The following is a 24,203-nucleotide window of genomic DNA, read 5'->3' as shown; positions in this document are numbered from 1 at the left end:
CTTTTAAAATATTTGGAGATATGTTGGAAGAAAGTACTGCTTTCTACTAGGAGATTGCATTAAAATATGGGCAGTGCATAGAATAATTAGCATTGCAGTTAATCCAGTCACATGGTACACTTAAAAACATGCACTTAATTCACTTCTTTGCTCTTAGTCCATGAGGTTTTGCTGATGATAGGAATATTTTAGCTTTAAATTAGAAAAAAAAAACCCCACCCTATTTTAACCTAGCAGTTGTCCTTTATGATTTAAAAAACCAGTCCACAGCTGGCATCTTTGAATGGACCAAGAGCTGGATGATATTGCTGGATCAGCTGTAGAAGTGCAGGTGAGAGGCAGCCCAGGCCATGTTTGGAGCTGCTGCTTGGGCAGGTGCTTGTGCAGCCAGTCTGGTGCTGTCTGATGGCTCTGGGTTGTAGCTCATGATGGGGACTTGCTCTGAGCTCAGTCACTTCCCCCCCCCCCTCCAGTGAAATCCCTGCTCTAACGTGCTGGATCTACATGGGGAAAATGTGGCTTGCCAGCTGACTTTCTCCTTTCTGTTGACTGCTGGGTGGGGGCTGCCAGAATTTCATCTTGATTTGTAAAACTGGCACTGAAGTAATTAATTTATATGTGGGAACAGTCTTGTTAACTGTACAGCTAGAGGAATTTATATTTATAGCTGTTGTGTAACATTGTCATTCCCTCTTTTCATGGGCAATTGATGACAGATAAGGTGAATAGGGTTTTTTTCAAGTACCACTTCCTCCTGCTACAATATACTGTGTCAATGGGGACTTCTGGCAAACTAGCAGACGTTTTTTTCACAAAAAAAGGAAGGAAAAATAATTCAAGTGGCTCATTACATATTTTAATCACTTCTATGAAATTGTCCCAAACCACTTGATTACTGGAAGCAGCCCAGCTCATGCATTGGGTCAAAGAGTAAAGGATGATAATAATCTTACTGCTTTTCCCAAGACATTCATTATCTTAGACGTCCATGCAAAGATAAAGTGTTGCCTCATAGATTCCAGTGTCTCTGCTTTTTCTGATTTTCCTTGAGCAACTCCAGGAGCCAATAATAGCACATATACTTTGTAACAGTCAGTGTCTTTACTTTGAGAGGAATGTAAAATTTCTTTGGGAATAAACTGAGAATCTGGGCCACATTCAGAGCATAACATTATATCTTTGTGATAAAGGCTTTTGCTGTTATAAAGGACAACTCATGAATTAAAGTAAGTGAAGACAGCAGCTCATTCTCTGCTTTCTTCACATGCAAAATGCATCCTTGACATCAGTATTTACAGCAGGGTTCTGCTTGCATCAGATTTCTTCATATCTGCTTGGCTGACATAATTTGATGCTAATAAAGAGTAATAAAGGGCAACAATTTCAGATCTGCTGACAATAATGCCTGGTCCTGCTTTTACAAGTGCTAGGAACCTCCAGCTTGTTTTCCTAGAGGAGCCTCCTGTCCCACCAGGGCTGAGCTCCAGCACTGCCATGCTCTGAATTGCAATGGGGTACCTGCTGGGAAAGCTCATCTCCGGCTATTTGTTTCTTTCGTGGGAGAGGGTTTTTTTCCCTCCTTCCTGTTTGTTTTTAAGCCCATTGCTGGGCTGCATTGGTATTCCAGCCAGCAGAGTCTTGGGTAAACATTTCTGTGCCATCCCTCTTGTGCAGCCCGGCTTGCCCAGCAGGGAGGCGGTGGGGAAGGAGTGGCGGAAGCAAGAGCAGGGGAGCTGGTAAAGCCCTGGTTTTCTGCATTTTTCCCAGGATTTTTCTCCTTAAACTCCCTGAAGTTCAGAAAGTGAATTATGTGCAATTTGTCACCACAAAGGTCTTTTCCAGGAAAGTCTTGAGGCATCTGTGGGTTTTACAGGCTGCTTCCATGTTAGGGGCAGTATTGCCTGGCAGGTGTGCCCAAGGACCCAAAATCCTGAAACTTGGTGGATTTACTTCTATCATAGCAGCATTATGTCACTGAGAGACAGTAGGTAATTAGACAAAGTAGGAGAATAATAGTTGTTTTTTTCTTGGATATAGGGAGAGCAAACAACCAAAGCCCCCAAACAGACAGTACAGATCCACAATGAATGTCTGTATCTCTTTGGTATTGCTTCCTGTAGAGCTGCTGATATATTCATCCTTGCAAACCACGGCTTAGAAACTGTTAACTCCAAATATGTACTACTGTTAGTTCCTTTAGGCTGATTCCTGGCACTGTTTTCATCTTTGCAGTTTATGCATCCTAGCTAAGATTTTAGAGATTTTCTTCATAACTGAAAGGTGTCATTGCCTTTCACTGTGTCACAGGGTTGAGATTTAATGAGTGCTGCAAAATCAAGAAAAACATCCAGATGACCAAAGAGCAACTGGTTAGAAAGCCAAGGGTAGTAACTTTGATTCCTGCATGCTTGGTTCAAAGACTTCTTGTGGTGCTGGGCAGGTGAAAAAAGATGTGATTGAATCTATTTCTTGTAGTGCTGCTCATAATAATAGGCTTTGTTCTTCGTGCTTGTTGCATTGTAATTTTGATTTAACAACATTTATCTCTGGAAGATCACTGCAGGGTCTTTAATGATTGTAGTTGTTCAAGCTGATAGTCTGAGACTGTTAAATAAGCTCCAATTACTTCCCATTTGTTTGTGTTGTTTTTTCCCTCCAAGTAACAAAACGTAATCCTGAAGTTCATTATTATTCTTTGCATTGTATTAATCTAAATAGATTTTCTACCTAATTAAGGCTGAATACATTTGTGCTAAACTGACCGTATTTTACAAGGATGTTTTCATTTGTCTGTGAGGGCGTCTTTGGTTTCTATCATCCATATTTTAATTATGTTTAATTTCTGTAGCTGCCAGAGATCCCATTGTGTGTCTCAGCAATTCACCCCGGGCTGCTCGAGATTGTTTAGATTGGAGCTGGAATAGGCCTCCAGATGAATTTAGTTGGAATCCAGTTAATAACAAGTCACCAGGAAGCAATTCCGAGTGCTTACTACTGCTTTGAAAAATATACAGTGTATATTGGCTGCATTTTGGGTGAAAGAAATGGAGATGAAAGCAGAGGAATTCAGTTCATATTAGCTGTGTTGTGTTTTATGGGGTGGGTTAATGAGGGGGAGAGGTAGGGAAAAAAATTGATGCACAGGTTGGCTGTTAATGGGTATTTTCAGTGTGGTTATCGTGTTCATATTCTGAACATTCAAATGATTGAGCTTTATTCCTCTATTTATTTTGTAGTGTTTATATATGATTGTTCTGGGGCTCCTTTGTCAAATAATGAAGCGGGACCCATTTTTTTTCTATATCGGAGTCCCCCTTTTAAGTAAAATTATTGCTTTTCCTCATAACCTTTTTACATGGCTGAAAGGGACTATATTTGAAACAACTATGTCCTACACCTTTACCAGCTGGTGAGTTCAAAGCCAATAAATTTGTTTTCACCTTTTGTATCTTCCTCTTTAACTTACTATATGTTTAACTATGTATTTCTCACAAAATGTTTCTCATGTCTTCAGCCACTGACAATTAAAGCACAGTGTCCTTAATACAGCAAAACAGAAAAACATATGGAAAATTCTAGCTACATTAGCATCTGCTGCCTTTCTTCCATCTGCTGTCTTTGGCCGCGCTTTTGTCCAAACCTGCCAAAAATTCTAGTTTTCCAAGGGTCTCCAGACACATCAGCCACGTCTTCACCATTCTTGAAGCTCAGAATTTCTGGTTTGTTTTGATGGCCTGGCAAGAGGTCTGCACCCCTGTGGCTGCAGGATGACTTCAGACAGGACAATGGTTGTCCTGTAGTTTGAAAGCTGTGGATGTGGTAGCACAGGCAACAATAGGGTGAGTGCTCTACCAGTTGATTTTGTATTGGCAGGGTCCAACCCTAACTGGAAATGCCCCTTCATTGACCCAGTGGCCCTTTGACCCATTGAAATGAGTGTCTGAAGGCTGTAGAAATCCATGCCATGGAGCACAGGAGATGATACCTGTTGTGATGCTTGTGGATGAACCACTGTGGGCTGCAACACACAGGGGAGGTGCCTGAAGCTCCTGCAGAGCCAGCAGTGTCAGCCCTGCACACTCAGCCTGGGGAATGAATGGGCTTGCTTGATCTGACAGTGGGAAGGGAGAGGAGACCTAACCCATTCTCCTGCCTGGCTCAGCAATTCTTTGCTCTGACTTTTCTGTTTGTTTTAAAGTTATTCTAATGCTGACCATCCTTCTGTATGTAGCCAGGAGAGACTGAGCTTTTGGACAATTCCAGGCAAATACCTTGTAGTTTTACTTTACAGTGATGGGGAAAGATGGTTTTTCTTGGACTCCTGCAGAAATGTAGGATGGATAGAAACTGCTTCCCATGACAGCCTTGGTAATCAACTGTGGGGCTTAAGTTGCTGTGCTCCTGCAGCTGTCTGTTGAATGGGTGGTGTGAAGAAGTTGCTGTGGCCATGTGCCAAGGGAGATGAGTACCCAGCTGTTTCAAAAAAAGGGGATGAAATTGGATTTTTGAGCCCACTGGTGCATGAGGAGTATTTACAATTTCTGCTCTCAGTCTGAGTACTGTAGTGTAACATTTGTAGTTCTGCTGGAGGGAAAGGTTTTGATTTCAAATAAGAATATGCAAAGGTTAGAGCAGAAATAAAAATATTTCGTCCAGGTGCAGCCATTGCTTTGTAGAGATGCCATCCTCCAACTCCTCTGGCAACTGGAAGGTATAATTATTGAATAATTAACAAGCATTACAAAATAGTATGTTATGGAGCTGTAATTGATACTGAACAGAAATTTGTTTTAATTATCTTATAATAGTGGTGTTTAAATTCTTAGTTGCAGGATAGGTAAAATAGCTGTTCCTATATAACCTGAGCAGGTCTCTTCCAGGTGCTGGTGTCTGATGCAGATTTTAAAGCTGTTCAGAATCTCCTCAAGCTTTGAGCTTGTTTGGAGCCAGCAGTGCCCCAGCTCAGCCCAGCAAAGTGGCAGATGTCTGCACCAGCTCTGGGTCTATCAAGACATGGGTGATCCTGCATGACTGCCCAAGGGCTGCATATTTTCAGATGTGAGCAGTAATTGTTATGTGTTATGTGACAGAAATGAGAAAAAAAAAAAAAAGTGTTTTTATAATACAAGGGTTTGATTTTTACCAGGTCCTCAAGGCCAGCATGTTGGGTATTTTGTATTCAGAGGAAGGTCTGTGTGTTTTCTTGTTGCTCAGTGTTTATTTTGCTGGTTTGTTTTGCTCTGCCTTTAAGGTACCAAGATTTGCCAGGGGAAGAACGTGAGAAATATGTTCCTAGTACAAAAAGACAACAAATCCCTCCGTGCTGGGTAGAAAATCGGTTGTGTCAGATAAACTGAAACTGTGAAAGTTTGCCATTCAGGGCTTGATTGCACATGGTCCATCCATCTGGGTGGTATTTAAAGGACTTCCTTGAGACAGAAATCATACAGTGAGTGATTTTTTTCTGAGAAGGGAGCAGTTTTATTGTTGGGAGGAAATGCTCTGCACGATGCAATGAAGGCACATTGCAGATGAACACCAGCTCTTCCTGCGTGCCTTTGGGATCTGATCAGGGGCTCCTGTAACTTTCCTTACAAAGCTTCTACACCAGGAGCCATCTAGTGGCACTGTATTTCCACAGGTGGGTAGCAAGTGATGCTGGAGCCTTCCTGCTCAGTGTGGGCTCTTCCTCATGGTTTTGTGTCTTGGCTTGGATCCCTCAGCCACACAAAACCTGCCTGCCCTTGCTGGTGTGCATCAAGCTGTTTCTGGCTGCTGTTTTATATGCACTTTATCTCTCTGAAAGTACATTTGTAATTGGCCTGGTGTTAGGTCCTTGCATATTGGGAAAAAAAAAAAAAAAAATGAAGTCACACTGCCAAATCCTGGCTGCTGGCAGTGGCAGCCCTTCCAGCATTGGTCTGAAACTGTGGGTTGGTTCCTAATGGCTTTTTAGCGTATTCTAGTCTTAGAGCAGGATACCCCACAGATAAAGCACAGGTTGATTGTGTTTTCCTTGGTCAATAATGCAGCCATGGCCTTTCACCTAACCTGGGCAAACCCAAATGCACATTTATATTGGAACATATTTAACTTAGAAGCAAATGTACATGACAGATGCAAGTGAAAAACATGTGGAGAGAGACAGTGGGCAGGTATGTGAAGTACCTGGGGTCTGGCTGAGCAGGTGTGTGTGTTACTTGCAAAAACCTTTGAGGGTGTTAACAAGCTGCCATTAAAATCCATTCCTCACTGCAGATGGCTGTGAAGTTCTTCTGTATTTGTGCTACATGCAGTGAGCTGCAGCTGCTGTTGCTTCTGCAGTAGGTGCAGCATCAGTTTATTCCATGGTCTTCTCAGTAGGTAGTAAAGGCAGTAGTAGTAAAGTTCCTTGTCTGCAGGAAGCTGGGTTTTCTCCTCTGAGGTAGATGGGACTCGGAATTCAGGCAGGCCCACAGTACCTGATTCCTAGACCCTCAACCTCTGTAGAAATAGTGGGTAATATACCACAGAGCACATGTTTTGTGTGAAAGATTTTAATAAATCACACTGAAGGTGGGGTTTGGGGAACTAAAACCCATGCATTCAACAAGGAGCAGAATTTGGAGCAGAATTCAAACTCCTTCATTACATGCAGTGGCTCTGAGCTTATAATGTTATTTTTGCATTAATATTATACTACTATTTTTTAGCATCAGTGGCAATCAGTAATGGGCAATGATCTCATGCACACTTCTGGGTACAATCTGTTCTTTCCAAGTTTGGGAGTGTTTGTTTGTTATTGCTGAATTGCAGTGTGCATACATGCAGAAGAGGCCACCCTGTATTAAAACAGTTCCTTTTACCATTAAGTACTTGGCAGTTCACTTCTCCGTGTGTCTCTTGAGGTCCAGTTAAAGTTAGGACCGAAAATTTCTGTCTCTGGAAATCCTTCTCTCAGGCCTGTGTTCTGTGATTGTCCTCAGTGTCATGATTGAGCCTTGAAATACAAAGTGATGAAAAGCTTTCAAAGGTGTCTCTATAAATGCTGTAAACAGAGTTGCCTTTTAAAATGTAGGAAAAAATGCTTTGACCCGATCCTGCACTTCTCAGACAGAGTGGAATGTTTTTCCTTGGTGTCAGGAGTGGCACTGGGTCATCACTGAGCTACAGACACCACCCCTGGTGGAAAAGATGCACAGATTTTTGTGTTAGTCCCCCAAGGGAGGCTGTGTCACTCTGAGTCTGCTGGAGAAGCACATGTGGGATCACACATACGGGGAGTGTTTTGCCAGCACTGGAAGCACAGTTGAAATACATGGTCTTGGATGGAATGTGTTGTGCTTGACTTGTAATTTTTACAGAGTAGCCTCCCAAATGAACTGGCTCAGGATACAGCCTCTTCTGATCTATGTCTGTTCTAAAGAGAATTTCTCCATTGCAAAGACCCAAGTGGTGTTTTCCATAACATAATAACTTTTATTTTTGTGTTCTGTGGATCAGATTAGGACCATACAGCAACAAGGAATAGCAGGTCAGGTGTTGGTTTGAAAATACCATACTTTCATATTTGACTGTGGATATGTACAGGCTCTATTTATATGTTCTCTGCTTCTAATTTAATCCTAGTATAACCTGCCTTTTTTCAGTGTATTTAATGTGATTTGTAAGCACAAAGAGACATAAGAAGGGGGCTGCTAATGAATGGCTGAGCAGGAGTTGAAAAATATGATGCTCAAAGCAGTGAACTTGCTGATGTGCTCCCATGGTACTGTCAGAACCAGGAACACCGGGTTTCATGATCATCTTTCCCCAGGATGACTTAGTCTAGATTTGGATGTCTTAGCCATCCGTGGCAAATAAAGCCTGCTATTAATCCAGCAGTGTAAAAATTAAAAATTGCAGAAAAAAAGTAAACCACATCTTCCCATAGCCAGCTGAAAACCAGATGTGCTGCTTTTGTTTGTACCTCTGAACTTCACGAATGAACACAAAAATTTACTGTCAGCAGCTGCTGCTGTTTTAAGCTCGGAGTTCTGAGCTTCATTTCCCCTGCACTGCCAATTATGGGTACATTCTGCTGTCAAGAATGGATCCTCTCTTGAAGTCATTATGCAGTAAAAATAATGCTTGGCTTTGGTGAAAGTTATCATGAGAGAGGAATGCAGATAAAGGTGGATGCAGATTTCTGGCTATGTGGCACTTGTGTATGGACAGGTGTGGTGAGATCACGTGAGGCTGGAGTTTGTCCAGCTGTGGGATTTGTTACGTGTCCTTATTTTTCAGTGTAAATCTATAGCTCCTGGTTGGTACAGTTATTGTACAAACTGTGCTTTATTTTTAATCCTTTAGTCCTGCTCACATCTCTGCAGACACCGGGTGTCCTCTGTGGCAGGGAGGTTTTCACTGCCCCACTGGGCAGGGCAGAGTCACAGCTGAGCTTGGGTTAGTGTCTGCCTTTGAAGCATTTCAGATTCGTTTGTCTTTCAAATTCCAGCATGTGGATTTGGAAAAGCATTTCCCAGAGGGGGGCAAAGCACTTGAAGGAGGAAAACAGTTCAAAGAGGTGACCCATACACCAGTAAACCTGCTGTTTACTTTGCTTTTTTCTCCTGTGGTTCCATCACAGCTCTCTACCCCTCTCTGAGAGCATAGTGCATCAGCTGGCAGGGAACACTCTGCTTAAGCACCCGGAGCTGCACCATGGTGGGATGCTCCAGTTATTGATAAAAAGTGCTTTAAGTTGCATTAATGACAAAAACTAACGATAAAGTTACTTTGCATTTCTGTGGAGTGGTGCCCCTCTAGCTATGTGCACACTGCTGCTGCTGAAACCCAACAAATGAAGTTCACATTTGCTCTTTCATAGATTCCTTCGTATTTGACATCCTTAACCCTTTGAAGTTCAAGGACTGCTTATAAAGAATAGCTCAGGCTGTGCTTGGGTTTTAAAATTTATATTAACAAAAATATTTTTATAATATTTGCCTCAACCTTTTTTTTGTCTTAGTTGTTTTGGTTTATACATCCAGATATCTGCAGCTCCAGATAGCTATTTGTGTTCCTACCTCCACTGGAGGACTTGTACAGGGTCCTTCTGTCAGAAAGGGATCAGTATGTATGTGTTAAAGGGTAACTGCAGTGTGTTGGCTCTGATTCTTTGTGGTCAGTGTGATTCAAATTGTGTATGTAGCTGTGTACATATATGTACACACAGAGAGCTATATATACGTATATATGCACAAAAGTGCAGAGCATTTTGCATTTAATTTTATAAGGGAAAAAGGAGGTGAATTCAGGCACTAGCTTAGAATAAACGTGACAGCACAACATTTCAAGTTAGAGCTATTTCCCATGTGCAAACCCAAATGCATGAAAATGAAGCAAGTCAAATACACAAATGGCATAACTGAGCTTTTAGACTTGGGTGAACAATAAAGGGAACATGACAATTATGGAATGTCTGAAGTCTTAGAACAGTGACACATCAGTGGAGGTGTTTAGGGTATGATGGCAATACACTTAACCTGTGCTTTGCTCTGTTTGTAGCTTGCTGCTGCATTTGAAGTGATCTTTTTATTTGAAGATACATTGGAGATAGAGCCTAAGTGAAGGGAGTTGGGCTCCCTGAGCTGAGTTGTGTTAGGTTTTTACTTTGGGCATTCATGGGAATAAGGACTGTCTTAACTTGTTTGGGTTTTTTTCTGGTTAGTATTGTAAGCTTGCTCTCCTGTTGATGGGCAAGGCTGAGTTCCTGTGATAAAATATGGAGGCAGGGGTGAAATTGTGAAGCAAAGCAGTATTCTGCAGATAAATACTTTACATGGTGTATTCCTTTTACTTTATATGCTATATCTTAAATATTGCAACATTAGGGTCTCTGTATTTCTGAAAGTGCACCCGTTGTGGAGAAGAGGAACATGGTGGAAAGAGCCAACATCCCACCCAGGGCTTGCTGCTGCCAGAGCTTCCTGTCTGCAGCAAGGCTGGAATGTACCCCATGGGGAACACTTCTCCAAAGCTTTACAGTGTAGAAGTTAAGAAAAAGATAGGAAGGAAGTGTCTTGTTTGTGGCAAAGTTACTTCACTGACAGCAAGCTCAGGCTGTCAAGTTGCATGGCACTTTATGCAGAGGAGTGAGGCAGTTCCTGGAATACCCAACTCTGATCATCAACACAGGGAGTGAAGGAAAGCACCAAAGAACCTGCTCTCACTCCACTGAAACCTCTGTCAGCTTTGCCATTGATTTCTAACAGCACCAGGTTGAAGTCTCTGGTTAATCATTGCTCAGAAAAATTGCTGTGTAAAACCTCCCTGCTCCATCTCGGGGGAGGATTGGACTCTGGAGGTGGAGGCAGTTGTTGTCTGCACTAACTTGGGCAGCTCAGAGGCCTCTCTCAGCTCCATCTTTTTGTTGTTAACCCTAGTGTGGGGATTTTTTGCAGTATTGTCATTGATCTGTGTTCTCATGTAAGAAATGATGTGACAATTTTTAGTAAGATAAGTATAATTTTTCTCCTCATTTATAGGCTGGCTATTTTTCCCACCGACCGAAAGAGAAAACACGAACAGACAGCAATAATGAAAATTCAGTCCCCAAGGACTTTGAAAATATTGATAACAGTAACTTTGCTCCCAGGACTCAGGGGCAAAATCACCAGTCTGAGCTGGTGAAAAAACCCCTCAGCAAGCAAAAGGAGCACTTGAGAAAGAAACTGGAAGAGGAGAAAATGAAGGAAAACTTGGTGCTGGGGAAGAACTCCAATGAGGTTGTGCAGTTCAGTGATCACCCTGGAAAAAACACCAGCAGCAGCAACAACAATTTGAAGGAGATTCACTTGTCTCCCAGACAGCATCATTTGAAAAAAATTGGAAGCAGCTCCCCTGAACTGAGATACGACCAACCACCCAAGTGTGAGGTAACAGGCAAAGAGGCAATTTCAGCCATGTCCCGCTCCAAATCCAAGCAGTGTCGGCAGGAGATCTCAGAGGTGTATTGTCAGCACAAGCTGGGAAAGCTGATGCCAGAGAAGGTGACACGTTTCTGTACACTGGAGGGTAAGTTGGTAGATGGTGAAGGAAAAATAACATAGTATCTTGGGGGAAGGATTCTATCTCATTGAAATGGCCTTCTGATGACAAAAAATGACTTTATCGTCAGAATGTAGAACGTACTTAGTCTGTGAAAATAAGGGAGGGTTTGGGGATGTTTTAAAGAGGGATTTATATGGATGTCTCATCATCCTTGGTAGATTCCTGTAGAATTTCTTTTCACTTCCACACTGTGATCTAGGTATTAAGCTGCTTCTCCTGTTTCCTTCAGTTCTTAATCTACAGACACAGAGAACGTTGGAAGTCTTGTTGTTCTGTACAGGGGGGGTGTGCTTTTGGGGATCAGGGAACAGCCACGTTCAATTTTAGTGCCCTATGCTAACCAGGAAATGAGTGGCATTCCTTTTGGGGCCATTGATGTGGCACAGTGTAGTCTTAGTGAATAACCTGGACTGCTAAATATTTTAATAACACAAATAATTACCAAAAGTATAATATAAAAAAGAATTCCAAAGGCATGGGGAAAAAAATTAAAATTCTGTGGCTCTCTTCTATTTTTAGTGTTCTTCAATCAGTAAAAGTAATTTTCAAAATCACTGTTGTATAAAGTCATTTACCTCTGCTGGTTTAAGCCCTGGCTTTTATTTGTTGCTTTTGGTTTCTTCATCAAGTCAGATACATGAAGTATTTCTCAGCTAGCTGTCCCTTTGCAGCTGTGAGCTGGTCTTTTCCTACTTTTTGAGAGTGTTTCATGTGTCACCATTCATTTAGCTGTAAAGTGCTTTTTCTTTTTTTGCTTTTTTTTTTTTTTTTTTTAGTATTGATCAGTTGATCAAAGTAAGTATTGATCAAGGAAGAGCATTATTATCTGCAGCAGCACTTGTTTATCCAGCAGTCATCCTGTTACTGGTACCTCAGCCTGTGTGTGAGGATATACTGATGGCTTTGTCCCAGTGGAAAGTGCAGAGGAACTTTTATAAATGAGAGTGGATCTTGCTTTGAGATGGTGCAGTGAACATGGTGAGCCATGGAGATAGGTGATGTTTAGTGTCTTTCATTAGGAATATTTAGTTACCCCTAGACCCCATGGCTTACGTGTTAATTGCACCATCACACAACAGTGGTTACTGTTGGGTGATTTCACAGAGGGAGGGAGGAGGATCCTTGTTGTTATTGTCTAAATTAGGAGGCTGAACTCTGTACAGACAGTGGAAAAAAGGTGTCCCAGAAGATGTTTCCAAACAAGAGCATCTCTCTGTAATTAGGCTTTTGATACAGATCCATATTACCAGGATAAACTTGTGAGCACCCCATTTCCTATCCCAGTGCAGCTGTGACTGGGTGGTTTGGTTTGCTTAATTTGGTTTTTACCATATCTCTTTTGATGTCTTCTCTCAATTTATTATCATGGTAATACTCAAAATCATTAAGCTGGGTGGGCAAACGTTGGAGATAAAGACTTAATGGAGCAGGCAGAAAATTTGGCACTCAATGGAAAGCAAGGAGAGAGACAGCAAAAGCAGCACAAGTTGATGGGAAAATAAAATAACTGTAGAGAGAGGTAGGAATTCAGCAAAACCACACAGGTACTCCTGAGGTTCCACTGGTGGAATCCACTGTGATAACTGTGTCCTTGGTATCCTTCTCTGATGACAGGAGAGTCAGCTCTGGTTTGTGAGAAAGCTGATGGAGATCTTGCAGACCTTGCAGATGCTGTCCTACACTTTTTGAGATGAAGGAGGTATCTTAGTAAAGTCATCAGTGCTGTACACTTTGTGTAGGGTAAATAACTCATCACATATGCAAATATGCAAGTGATATCCTGGAGAGACCTGGAAGAAGTATTGTTATTTGTGTGGCTGCACACTATAGCTGAGTGCAGTTTTGCACACACCTGTGATTCCATCCTCTGCCTGGTAATCTGTCTCCAAAAAATGCAGGGTAATTTTTCAGAAGTTTGGAACATCTGCCATGCTTAAAAATAGTTTTTTTGAGAAGTATTTACTGCCACTTTTTTGAATATAGAATTTATCTCCTCCCCACTGTAGAACATAAGTACTGGTGCTGTTCACTCATGTGCTGGCTCCATCCCTCATCAAAGGTGTCTTCATCAGCTCCAGAGGTCCTTTCAGGGAGCTGAACTTGATTAGGAGATGTCTGTGAATCACTGGCCATCAGGTTTTGAGGATATAAGTCAGTGCATTGTTAAGATTGCTGGTAGGAGGTTTTTATGCATCAAAAAACTGTATGCTGCTTGTCAGCCTAAGTCCAGGCACTGAGTCTGTGTATTCAGCACGTGAGTGCTGTTCCCTTCAGTGTGGTTTGAAAAAAAGGTTTCCTGTCTGTTTTCAGCAGAGCTGTTAAGTATTTATGCATTGGAGCAGCACATTCATCCATTATCCCAACATATTAACATTTTCCCAGTCCTGTGGTTTCCATTGAGATGTCATCCAGCATTTAATCCCCTTGGATCCTGTCTCAGCTGATCAAAACCACAAAGTTGCTAAGTGTAGCTATCAATCATGGACGTGACTCCATCCAGCTGGATTTTCATAAATGTTAAGTGATGTGTTCATCTGGATGGTTATCAGGGACCTTATCCCATTTATCTGAATGGGAACAGGACCTTACAAGCTGTTTCTTAAGTCTGTTATTGTTTCCAAAGGCAAAAGGCCAAGGAAGTCAAATGTAGGTGTCTTCAGTGTAGAAAAGAAAGGATTGTTAAAACCAAAAGCATCATGTTTACTACCTGTGTGACATGGCAGGTGTTATTTCCAGGAGAACAGGAGGACACAGTCCCTTTGAGGACATCACAGAGAGACAACACTACTGAACCAACTAAATGAGGTGTGGCAACTTCACCAGTTACCTGGCTTGCAGAGCACATGAGCTGGCTTTTCCCAGCAAGTCAGCCCTGAAAACAGGGTACAAATGCTGTGGATCAGGGGACTGATGTCAAATACCTTTTAGGTGCAGCCTTACTCAAAGTCATGGCTGAGATCAGAGCAAGAAGCAGCTTGCAAGTGACTGTTCACTCAGAAGGGAATGTTTGGAGTTTGGGTAAGTGTGCTTTGAGGGGAAATGCAGACTAGGAGAAAAGTAGGTACAGCACAGAGTTAGGACAAGGCAAATACAGTTTTGTGCAGGTTGAGGAGAGGGTATAGGGAGACATTCTTTTGGAGAGTTCTTCTCATGATCTGGAGCTCAGCTACCTGTGAACAGACACAGTGTTTGCTGAGGCCATCTCCACCCTGGTCCTCTGTAGGCTGAACTAGAGACACTGATGTGCCAGACTTGCTTCTACTTAACAAAGCTGTTGGTGGACGTGGACCAGCTGCCTCCTTTCCTGTCTGTCATGGAACGTGGCCCTCCTCTTGTCCAGAGGTCCTGGGATGAAGCAGATGTTCCCGTGACAATTCTGGGCTCTCAAATAAGCCTCATTCTCTACCTTAGATAAATTCCTCTTTGACAAAGCAAAAGTGGCCTGATCTGTGCCATGTTTTTCCTAAGCAGAATCCCTTAGAACTGTGGTCAGGAGTACATTTTATAATGGCTGCTGTAACCATCAGTGCTGAGATGACTGCCCAGATTTTGGGGCAGGAATGCAGTTATGATTACACAACTCCACATTTCAACACACGTATGAAAGTTGTGACTTGTACTTGCAGTCATCTTTCCGTGATGACTGTGATGAAAAAAACCCAGCTCCTGACCCACTGGCTGGGATCAGCCCTCAAGTCCTCTGTTTTCACATCCACGTGGATTGTTGGTAGCTCTGAATCCCTGGCCTTACAAATTTCCTGGATGTGCAGCAGGGTTTCTCCTGAGTCATTGGCACCTCATGGGAGTCTGTCCAGGAGTCACGACAGGCACTGTGCCAAGTGGCATCTGCATTGGTCCTTCTCTGGACCAGCTTTTCTAGGCTGCCATGGCCCCAGGGGAGGCTCTGGCCTAATACTTATCATCAGTTACCCCACTGCTTTTATGTTTAACCAAGATCTATGGCCCTAAATAGACCAAAAGTATGCAACCATTTTTTTTGAGAGGTGTTTTCTTAGATACAGTTATGGTGAAAGAAAAGTCCCTAGGAAAGTAGAGGGCCTCAAGTGAACCTAATTTATTTCCCCTTGGTTCTTCTGTTATCTTTTCTTAGTTTATAAATCAGACAGGTTTTCTGCTACCTTCATCCCTATGGGCTGAGCCTAACTAATAAATGAAGTAGGAAAATAATCAAGCTACCTTCATTCAACTTCATTCATCAGCACTGAAAGAGTTCTTTGCAGATCAGACTTTCTCCTTATTTGCTTATTGCTAATGCTGCTCTGGCAGACTGAAGCAAGAGTTTTCAGTTTCTTAAAGGCCACTGAGAAGAAATTTTTCCATTTCCCTTTAGAAAACACAGCCTTCTTTTGGTTTTCAAACGAAGAGAAAAGGGCTCCAGAGCTCTGTTTACTGAGTGATGCACAAAGGTAATAGCAATCTGTACTTTTTTGTCTGGTTGCTTCAAAGCACTCAGCAGAAAGAGGTAAGATTTACAGGAAAGGAGAGGATAAGCCACTGAGATGCCAAATGTGTATGGTTTGGAGCAGAGCAGTTCTTGAAGGCATGAAAACAGGAGCAGCCTCTATATAATTTTTAAAAATTGAGAGGCAACTAAGCAAATAGAGAATTTCAGCTGCTTAGTATGCATGTGGATGTGCACAGTGACAGATCAATGTATGGCTTGGCTTTGCTTTCACATTTTGGGCAATGCATTTTTTGACTCACTTGTTTAATTTAAAGGTTACTTAAACCACAATTTGGCTTTTTTTGTTGTTTTGTTTTGTTTTTTTTTTACTCATTAACTCAGGATTCCTAATTACTTTGGCTGCTGCTGCTTTTCTGTACGTTTAAGCTGTTAGTGTGACAAAGTGACTGTGGTGAGCTGTATCCAGTTTAAGGAGCATGTAAGAGCCACTGCACATGCAGCCCAGACAGCATTTTAATTTGCTGCACCACAGATGACTTGTTGCAATAAGTTTATTGTGAGTAGACTAATTGCAAAATAACCCTAATTGAGTAGTTATCAGTGAACAGCATCCTGTGGAACAAAACTGCTTACAATTCATAGTGTTTAAGCCATACACTGGTACTCTGCAGACCACTAAGATGTAATTACCCCATGTACAGAGATTGTGTTCTGTTCTGGAAGCCATGTTTCCAGCACTTGTTTCGTTAGAAAGGGATGTTTCAAGATTCAGTACTTGAATTTTAGGTGAAAAGAGTTTATGAAATGTGTGGTGTGTCCCTTCTCTGCCCTCACATGTGTAAAGCAGAACCAAATCTAATAAAATCAGTGAAGCTGTGGCACTGTAAAGAGAAAAATTAGATCCCAGGAAGAATATAAATTGCCAGGGATTCTCAAGTTAATTGCTTAGTTAAAATTAGGGTGCAAGTATTGAAAAGACACTTGATTGTTTGGGCTGAAGGTGTGCCCTGCCTCACTGTGTGGACAAGAACTGGAGTGTATCATTTATGTGGTGAAAATGGATATAAGTGGTAGGGCCCAAAGTGCACAGAAGCTCCTGTCAGAAAGCTGGATGTGCAGGCTGGTGAAAATGAAAGCAGCTCAGAAACTGGACAGGTTTCTTTGCAAAAGGAAGATCTTTGTACACCTTTGAAGGAAGCTGGAATTGCTGGAAAAGTCTTCGTGGCATCCCAGAACAGGGCAGCATAATTTTACCACCTCACTGCATCTCTGGGGACAGCTGCAGTGTGGAGGACAGGAGGCTGATGTTTCTCAGGGATGGATGAGCTTGTGGTGTTGCAGAGCTAGGGAATCTGCTTCCCAAAATAAGGCTTCAAAGTAAGAGCACAGACTGGCTGTGTCAGTGCTGTCTCGTGTAGTTTCAGTTCTGGTTTTAGAAGAAATTCAGTGAGGGGAGTACTATTTTGGGTGTCTGTTAGTCCTTTAATTTAAATACAGAAGATTTGTTTCAAGATCATCTTTAAGTTTAGAAGTGGAAGAATGCAATCAGACTGATGTTTCTGTTTTTTTTTTTTTCCACATGATGCTACTGCCTGGTCACATTTTCCACCCAGGACCTGTGTGGTTACCTGTGGATCTGTTGCCTGCAGAGTTGGTCCCTGGCAGGCCAGGGCAGCAGATTTGCAGAAAATCTTAATGACAAATGATGGCATCTTAAGAAAATGCTGAAAGCCATGCATGACATGAGGAACGGAGGGCAGAAGAGTAGAAAATTTGTGGTCAGCAGCCCTAGTTCTCACCAAGCCTCTGTTTTGGAAAATTATATTATTTTCTGGAGCATTAAAGGGGGAGCATGGACAAGCGTGGGAGAGGATAATGGCTGAGTGTGCTCACTGCAAACCTCCTGGGAAGGAAGCACAAGGGTAACAGAAGCTCAGAGACTATTTTGATAAAGATTACTGTCTATGTAGAGATAGGAAAGAGAAGTATTTAAGTGATTGCTAATGCTTCCTAGAGACCTGAAACAAGTGGAGAGTGTTGTGTGGGAGAGTCAAATACAACTATGTTTAGAGAAAATTATTGGTACAATGGGATGAATGGGGAGGGGGATGAGAAAAGAAAGACAAACCAAAGCCACCAAACACAGCCTCTCTCTGTAGTAGGAAAACTTGAGCTAAACTGGCCCTCTTTTTTTTTTTTTTTTTTTTTTTTTTTTAAATATTAAATTTGTGTTGGACTGGTGTTAACTCATTACACTGACTTCAGTAGACAGAGAGGAAACGTGGCACCTAAATCTTCTTTTTATACAGTGCTAAGCAAGCAGTTGTGCAATGTAGATGCATGGTAATACTGAACTGAGCTTGAGTTAAGGGTGCACAATCAGTCTCTATGTTATATTCTTCTCTAGTTTGACTTTGGAACCATAATAAAACTGTTGGACTGTCATTGTTAGTACTGGTTGTAAGCTGGCAACAGCAATTCTCAGATTTACTTTTTGGCTTATGTCGAAAATGTCAGCAGGGACACAAAGAGATTGCTGGGCATGACTTCTGTAGAAAAAGGCAATTATAAGAATCTGTAGCTGAGCAAACTTGGAAAAGGTTTCTAAACTGCTCAATATATATTTAGTCTTCCAAATGAATACTCATCTTGCATAACTTGAGAGCGTGTTAGAAGTGAATAGCCCCGATTCCTTACTCACTATTTTAATATCCATGATCTGTCACTGACTTTTCATCCGGTTGTGTCAGAGGTTATTCAGAGGTTGGCACCTTTGCAAGGAAGAACAGAATACTCCTAGCTCCCAGGAATGCTGTCACCATTGGGCTTAGTTTAATGCACATGAAACTCTGAAGTATGCTGTTTACAGTTTTACTGTAAAATACTGCTTTTAAAGTCCAGGCCTTACTGAGAAGGCCGTGGGTAAAAGTCCCTCATTTTCCTGCTCTAGTTTACTCATCAGCCTCTAGGGTGACCAAAGACTTTTTCAGTTTTCTTCTCGAGCTTGCTGAAGCTGGATCATCACCACCATCTCTTGCTTTCAGTGCATACCCATCAGTTTTCTTCCCATGGATGTCACTGTAAGAATGGGGGGAGACTTAAACTAAAAAAAACCAGAATTATGCTGCAGGAAAATCATTATCTATTAACTCAAACAGTTTATTGGAAATAATTTGAATAGCAATTATTTGTTCTTTCAAATTACTAAATTCATAGAATTTGTTCTGCAGGACTCAATTGCTTGTTCCCTTTTAAAAACAGATTTTCCCATATTGTTGTTCTTGTGATAAAACATGGTCCTCTACAGGCAGCACTGCCAGTAGAATATTGGCTGCATTCCCCTGCCACACCACCTTCTGTTATGCTGCTCAAAGAAGGGCCCTGCTACCTCCTAACAATGTGCTTTTTCTAGACTGAGGAGAGTGGGTGCAGTTTGTCAGTGGGTGGTACACATTAAGCTTGTTGGGAAGCCTGTAAAGGCTCAGTTCAGGCTTGGGTTCAGGTTTTCTATTCATCATTACCCTGTCTACATGCTGGCAGTGTTTTGGGGGGTCTGTATTGTTCTCTACAGGCAGTGAAATTCAGGAAAAACTTCAACTTCACACATGTTTATCAACACCAGTATGGATTTTGCCTTTGAGTTATCTCAGGAGTTTAGGAAAAATAAAAAGCACCCTGATGAAAAGCTTTTTTTTAGACATTGCTCTCCTTACCTTGGTTTATTCCCTGAGGAATCACTACCATGGCAAATGAAGACTCTTGGAGGAGGGCACTCTTCTGACTGCTGTCCTGCTGATGGTTTGGGGACCAGTTCTGTAAGTTTGAACATGAAATCTTTATGAGACTGTAAGATACCACATCAGCTTTGCATGGATCAGCTCAAAGAAGCTCATGGCTCATCTTCCACTATATTGCCAGTTCCTTCTGCATGCATTTGCTGACTTTAATGACCAGTTGTCCTTGAGGAATGATGGTCTGTAACACTTGTAGGTCTTGTCAAGGAGCACCACAAAAAAAGCTGTAGAAAAAAATCTTTTTCTGTAAATCTCATTAAAAAGCTCATTATTCAACTGGAGTTCAAGGCAGTCCTCCATATAGCTAGAATATAAGTGCTGGTATCATTTTCTTTGTTGCAAGGTGATTGCTTCTCTTTTGTAGAGATTTTCTTGCTGAAACAAACGGTGAAGTGTTTTGTTGCTGCCTTGATTCACTTGTGTAACTCATTAAAAGTTTTAAGATAAATGCTTCAGTGATGGGCACGCACCCTTGTTTGTCCCCAGCTGTAAATAGCAGTTTGAGCAGTCAGGTTCCTTGCTCACCTGGGTTTTTAATTGGAAATGAATGTTTCCATCCAGCCAATGGACATCACTCTGCAGTGGAGTATTTGATACTGTGCAACTTTTAGGCTGAAATTTCCTGTGTTACTGTGCTGCAGCATGTTGAGCTTGACAGTAGCACAACTAAACAGAACCATCCAGTGTCCTGTTAGCTGTCGATTTCTGGGCTGTGATTAAGGCTGGGCAATTTACTGAAGAGCAGAGAAGATAAGGGATTTTGAAAAGAAGAATTTTCAGCAATAGATGTTTTACCCATTTGTACTTTCTCTTTTGCCTAGATGTAGGTGCTCTTAAAGAATTTCAGTTATATTTCTGAAGTCTGTGAGGAGCTGTGAGGGTCTCCTAAAGTCATTCTCTCTGTCTGAGAGTCATGTTCTTTGGTGGCTCATTCAGAAGCTCTGGAAGGAACAGACTCCCTAACAGGAGTGGAAGCTGGACAGAGAACCCAGCCTGGCTCTGATGCTCACCTTGCCAGAGGAAGCAAGTGGAAAATGAGAGGTGTGGCTAACATTAGATGTTTCTAAGACTTGTACATAACACACACTGCCTTTGCCAAGCCACAGCAGACTGAGGCTACATGGACATGGTATCTTTTTGTAAGTGATTCTACTGTTTTCTGCCAGATGAAGACAAACCAAAGCTTCTCATGAAGTTTTAAAAGCAAAAAAAACTGATATATATTGCACTGGGAATAATACAAGTAGGTTTCTGACATCTCTGGCATTCTTCATCTAGTCAGAGAAAAGGAAATTATTTAAAATGGTCGACTTCTGGATTTTCTTAATAAGAAATCCCATTAGATCCAACTCCCATCATTCACAAAGAAAAGACTGCAGTTAACATGCAAGCTCACGTTTTCATTTTTCTCAATCATTTTTGACCATCAGTATGTATAATTTGCCAGGCATGCAGACAAGGTCATTTTTGTGTTTTTCTTGGTGTTTGCTTTCTATTTCTGCAGACTGCAAAAATGTAGGAAAGAAATAAGAGTAATATTAGAGAGCCCCAGTGCAAGCCTGAAATGGCTGTGGGAATTATGCTGGAGTCCATCCAGGCTGAGGTCTCATTTAGATCAAGAAGGAAAAAAGAAGGAAATATTCTTTTGTCCCTATGATGAAAAAATATTTTTCGAAGTCTATTTATTGTATTGTCATCACAGGGGATGTGATTATTCAGAGAAGTCATTAGCTCCCAACTAAAGAGTGATGGACTATTCTCCAACAGCAGAATATGCTCCATTACACAAGATCATTAACCAGCCATAGAAACACAAACTGGAAAGTAAGCCCTAGACTGGCATTATGGAAACTTGAGTTTAATTCCTTGCTGTGTCACAGGCTTGTTGGAACCCCTCAGGAAATCCATGCTGTGTTCAGACCAGGGCTGACAGGTACTTAACTCCATTGCAAGTACAGGCAGAGGAAAAATGCTGTGTAGTGGTGGTGTTGGTTTGGTATTTCAATGGATTTTCAATCCTGTTTATCAAGAGACTTGGAAATAATTTTATTACAAAATAGTAACAAATTTCAAGTCCACTAAAAGAGTCTCTAACAAAAGTATCTTTAAGGAACAAAATGGTAACCAAGTTGCTCTGAAGCCACTAAAGTGCCTGGAATCCATTGTTCTATCCCCGGAAAACCCTGGTGTTTTGGGGGCTGCTTGAGGGGCAGGAAGGAGCTGTCCTGCTGTAGTTGTGGTCTGGCTCACTGCACCTCCAGCAAACTGATCCACACAGCAGTGGGCTTGGGTCTCCAGCTTTGCACCCTGGTGATGCATAAGAAATTGGAGGAATAGTTTTTTGTCATGTTTCCCCTCCATTTCACTCTGTTCATCTCTGCAGCTTCAGCTTGGGACAGGAGGGTGTGTGGGGGGCACTGGTTGTTGGCTTTGTGAGCAGGGTGGCAATTGGTGAGCTGGGAAGTGCATGGGAGTGCTGGCTCTGGTAGCTGTTGCATGTCTGATATTATTGCACCAAAACAAAGCTGTTTCCTTTGTTTTAGGATGGCTAGGAAGGGAGCTGTGTTTTTAATTATCATACATTTCAAAGAGTGTCTGTTGCTCTGTTCATTTTCACAGTAAATTTCCTAAGGTAAAGTGACAAAAAAGTAATTTTTCCTTATGAATCAGCTATCCATGAAAGATTGGATTTAGGTCAGAATTTATTACCCTATGGAACTGAAGCCAATATTTAACATAATGTCAGCTGTCTTGATAGTGGAGAATTTTAATGGCTGTGCAATTTTATTAGATGATGAAGTTATTTCAGTTGTGTAGTATATGTCATGGCAATTTGATGTACAGAGCCTTGAGATGAAAATTGGATAAACATGGAAAATGGCAATTGATTGGTGGAAGGTTGCAATAATGTCTGCCTTGATATACCTTTTATTGTTAAATTATTTATCTAATGCAATCTCCTACACTTTTAGGAGTCTTTAAGTTGGCATTAAATCGATGTTTAAATCTTCACAGTCAGAAGGGCCTCATAACTCAAACTGATAAATATCTTCTAACATATCAGGAGGAATAATGATCCATCTTAATATCTGAAAGTAGGAAGGATATTATTCTTTCTGTTTGCTATCAGTCCCTGTAGAAGGACTGAGCCATAAACCAGAAGAATTAAGATTAGGAGACAGAAAGAAGTATTAGAAAGAAAAAGTATAATAGTAGTTTGCTGGGGAAATGAGCAAATTCTGTTTGCTTTGGAAGATGAGTAAAAGTTTTCACCAGGACTGACCAGGATAGGGTGAGGTGACATTACCACAGTGGCTGTCCTCAGGGAGCACACAAAAATCATTCCAGAAGGCTGTAGGGTGGCTTATTCCAGGAGGCAAAGGGGGCAGAAGGGCCACAATGACTTTGCCAAACATCCCAAGTATCTACTCCAGATGTCCAAGCTTATGTTTGAGTGATTTGTGCTCAGGATATCAAAGGTACATGGTAGATTATGGAAGAGATATGTGAGACCTTGGAAGAGCTGGAAATAAAACCACAGGATGGCATTTGGATTTGTCCCTCCAAGCTACTGGGTAAGACTCAGTGCATGCAAGTGGCCATAGACCTCATGTACTGAGGAGCCTTGATCCACTTGTGCTCTGTGCACTCTCACATGTGCTCTTTTGCCTAGAGTTGCTTAAATACAGATTAATAATTTTGTGTTTCGTTGTCCAGAAAACAGTGTAGATATTGTGGGGTTTTTTTCTCATCTACCAAATGTTGTATGACAAGGGCCTTGATCATTTATCTAGAAGGCAGACAATAGGATCAGCAAGCACAGCTGAACCTGCCCTTTTGTTGTCTTTGTACCAGTTTTAAGACTAGAAAGAAATTTTAAGTACAGTCAATAGGCAAAAAAAACCAAGAATTCTCATTCTAAGGAAGAGTGAAAAGAAGGTGCAGGTTCCTTTCTTCCTTAAAGATGGCAATATTGTAGACTACTGATGCTGGAATTTTCTTTTGAATTGAAGGAAGCTTTTTAATTTTTGAGGTGGAGATAGAAAAAATATCCTATAGATAAATACAAACTCCACGTGGCTTTTCATCTTCAAGTATTACAAATTTATTTTAACCTACAGCCAATACTGGCCAGCTATAAAAGCAAAGTGCTAAATAAACCTTCAAAACTTCCTGAGTATGTCCAAAATTCAAGCAGAATGTAAAAACCTTGCATCACCCATGAATAAAAGATTTCAAAGCTGATGAAACCTATTTCATCATTTGCATAAATCTTGAGTTAAAATAATTGCATTTTGACATTTTTCTTTTCATTATCTAGGTTGAGAGCTGAAAATGATAATTGTTAGCTGGCCTAAATGTGTGTAGCTTCATTTGGGGAAAGCAGTGAACCTCACTGACCCTGCAGCATTTCTGAAATGCCATCATCTCCCTTTCAAACAGCATTTGCCTATGCTGAGGCAAAATGCAAAAAATCTCCATTTCTTCATATTAATTGGATTAAGCTAGACTGGAAATTACATAATACTACACAGTAGGCATTTAGCATCCCTAAAACTTCAAGCTTCAAAGAGCAGTTTCCCCAGCAGTTCAGGCTCCCTACCTGGCCATGTTTATTGCTTTGAACATGCAGATATACTTTTATGGTTCATAATCATCCATAAAGAAATTCAGCTGTTATTTAAAATGCCCTGTTGGGAAGGCTCAGTACTTATTAATTAATAATGCATCAGTAAAGCAACAAAAAGGCACATAAAGATGCAGTTAGAAGTATTGGCTGGGTCTCTGCTGCCTTCAGAATTGTGTTTATGTCTCATTTCCCCAGGGTTAGTTCACTGGTGTGTATTGACTCTGGGTTCTCCTCCTCATACTCCAGGCACTTGCTTTAGAAAATGCTGACTGATGCTTGA

At 41.4% G+C, this 24,203-nt stretch overlaps 1 protein-coding gene across 4 annotated transcripts in view; it reads left to right on the top strand.

Annotated features, from left to right (window-relative positions):
- The window catches only part of XYLT1 (xylosyltransferase 1), a 161,969-nt gene that overhangs the window by 68,668 nt on the left and 69,098 nt on the right, over nucleotides 1-24,203 (top strand). For all 4 annotated transcript variants that reach the window (XM_071760416.1, XM_071760415.1, XM_071760417.1 and 1 more), the window contains one exon: nucleotides 10,509-11,037. In XM_071760416.1, coding sequence (XP_071616517.1) covers nucleotides 10,509-11,037 — 529 coding nt within the window. The remainder of the gene's footprint in view (nucleotides 1-10,508; nucleotides 11,038-24,203) is intronic.

This window comes from Heliangelus exortis, chromosome 17 (genome assembly GCF_036169615.1).
Source record: "Heliangelus exortis chromosome 17, bHelExo1.hap1, whole genome shotgun sequence".
NCBI lineage: Eukaryota > Metazoa > Chordata > Aves > Apodiformes > Trochilidae > Heliangelus > Heliangelus exortis.
This window is presented reverse-complemented; position numbering and strand designations above follow the sequence as displayed.